This window comes from Hydra vulgaris, chromosome 11 (genome assembly GCF_038396675.1).
Source record: "Hydra vulgaris chromosome 11, alternate assembly HydraT2T_AEP".
Lineage (NCBI taxonomy): Eukaryota > Metazoa > Cnidaria > Hydrozoa > Anthoathecata > Hydridae > Hydra > Hydra vulgaris.
In genome coordinates, this window is record NC_088930.1 from 44,522,501 (window position 1) to 44,524,808 (window position 2,308).

General features: G+C 27.2%; 1 protein-coding gene across 1 annotated transcript in view; it reads left to right on the forward strand.

The window, feature by feature from the left end:
- Positions 1–1,985, forward strand: part of LOC100214067 (cytochrome P450 20A1) — a 41,483-nt gene extending 39,498 nt beyond the window's left edge. Inside the window, exon 12 of the mRNA XM_065808948.1 lies at positions 1,664–1,985. Within this exon, the coding sequence (XP_065665020.1) occupies positions 1,664–1,922 (259 nt within the window). The 3' untranslated portion in view covers positions 1,923–1,985. The remainder of the gene's footprint in view (positions 1–1,663) is intronic.
- The last annotated feature ends 323 nt before the right edge of the window (positions 1,986–2,308 follow it).

Genomic DNA, 2,308 nt, shown 5'->3' on the forward strand with positions numbered 1-2,308 from the left:
TTCTATACAAATGCAAATATGAGGTTTTATACATGTAGGAAATAAAATTAAGAATTAGCAGTTATCATTAAATTTTACTGGATACTGCAAACCCACATAATATCAGAGAAATGATTTAAAACATTAGCTTGATCTAATCGATTAAAAATGACATTATTTGCTTATGAAATGGACATGGACATCCTTGTATGGAAAAATGAAAAATAACTTTTGCCACAAAATATGTATTTAATTTTTAAAAAAGATTAACTTTTTTATCCGAAATGTCAGGAAGAGTGTGATCTTTAAAGTCAAGAAACGAATTGGAACTAAAATTCTTTGTTCCAGTTCAACACTTGGCTTTTTTTATCTTTGAAAGAGTTTATCTTCGAGAGAGTTTATCTTTGAGAGAGTTTATCTTTGAAAGAGTTAATATGGTAAAAGCCACGAAGGAATAACTAATGATGTTAGTTTTGTCTTTTTGAATGATGAAACTATTAAAAGTTTTATAAAAAGACTCCAGAGTCGATTATCTGAGAAGAAATACGATATTTAATAATCTAAGAATCTTTAAGATTAGCTTCTAGTCACAATGTCTTAAATTATCCTATAAGGTTTTAGAACAAAAAGATGAATGTTAAAAAAATGAGAAAAGATAAAATTAAGTTGTTTTGTGGCCTTTTATCTGAGTGATTGTGCGATAGCTAATCGATAGCCCTTTATAATAAACCAATATTTAATGAGACCCTTATAAATAATCTTTGGTATTTAAAGGTGTTTTAATGAAAGATCCGAGTGGTTGATCATAAAAGATTTTTGACAATCATTTAGTTAAAATAATGAGCTAAAAAGTGTAAATATATTATGTGCTATAAGTTTTTTTTAAATCTTATACTAAAATTTTTTAGTTTAAGATTTAAAAAATTTTTTTTAATTTTTTGAAATGATTATAGTTGTTTGTTTACAGGAAAGTTTGTATAAATGAAAAGATCCTTGTCATTATGCTAAACTAATACTATATTGGGGCAAGTGAGGTTTCTAATCCGTGGTTAAGGTAACTAGCCTAAATTCAGGAAAGTTGTAATAATAAAAAAAAACTTTTGTTTAATTGATGGTAATGGTAGAAGAAGTTAAACCTTGAATGGTAATCTTCATAAATACTCAGTCTTGATCTTCATATTAACATATGAAGAGCTTTTGATTTTATAAATTGCTTTAATTTTTTAATTATGTTGTATTTATATAAGAAAATAGTATTATGCAAATCCGTCTAAATCATTCAAGTGTTGGAACCACGAACGTAGGAGAAAATAAGAGTGAAAATAACAATTACGAAAAGAGGACCGAAACATGTAACGGAGCAAGGCTTGATTTGGTTTGTTTTTTTAGTAGAAACGTTTATAAAAAAGTTTTAACTGCCATAAATACTTAATACACCAATTTATCTAAAATCTTGTCCAGAATTTAATGTGGCCATAAGTTACACTTGCACTAATTGTTATCAAATTTATAAAGAGTGGTTCTAAACCTTCATTGGGACACTGTGAGGTCACTCAATTTAAACAAATTTAAATTTTGAAAGGTTTCAAAATTCACTTCATAAGGTACTTTGATGTGTAATCACACCATATAGTTATTTGTTTATGTACTAGTTTCTACATAGATTTCACTTTATTGTTTTTAGATTTGACCCTGACCGTTTTAGTGATAAACAAATTGAAGAACGTACAGCGTTAGCTTTTCAGCCATTTGGATTTGCGGGAAAGAGAAAGTGTCCCGGATATAGATTAGCATATGCTGAAACATTGACGTACGCATTTTATATCATCAAGAATTTTGATATTTCGCTAGTCGATAAGCAATCTGTGAAGATGCAACATGGTTTTGTCACAAAACCGTCAGAAGAAATTTGGATTAAAGTATTACGGCGTAAAAATATCTAGTTTTGCATTTTTATTAGTTTAAACTACCTTATTATTTAAAAGCGATTTATTGTTGTTGTTTTTTGTTGTTGTTATTTTTTTAATTTTATGCATTAATTATATTTTGAGAAATATAATTAACGATTCCCCATAAAATAATAAAATAAAATAAACTTTTTTATTTTATGGCGAGGGAGGGGCGCCTGCAGAGTTAGTGGAGAGAGGAATATAATTTAATAGTTTTTTTAGTAGTTCACGGAACCAAAAGTTGAATACACGATTGGAAAAAAAAACGTATTTGAAATTCTATTTTTGTTTCGGTAAGTTCGAAACAATTTCTAATTAATTAATTTTTCACAAAAAGAAACTTTTAGAAATTTATAATATTCTAATAATTTAATTCATTG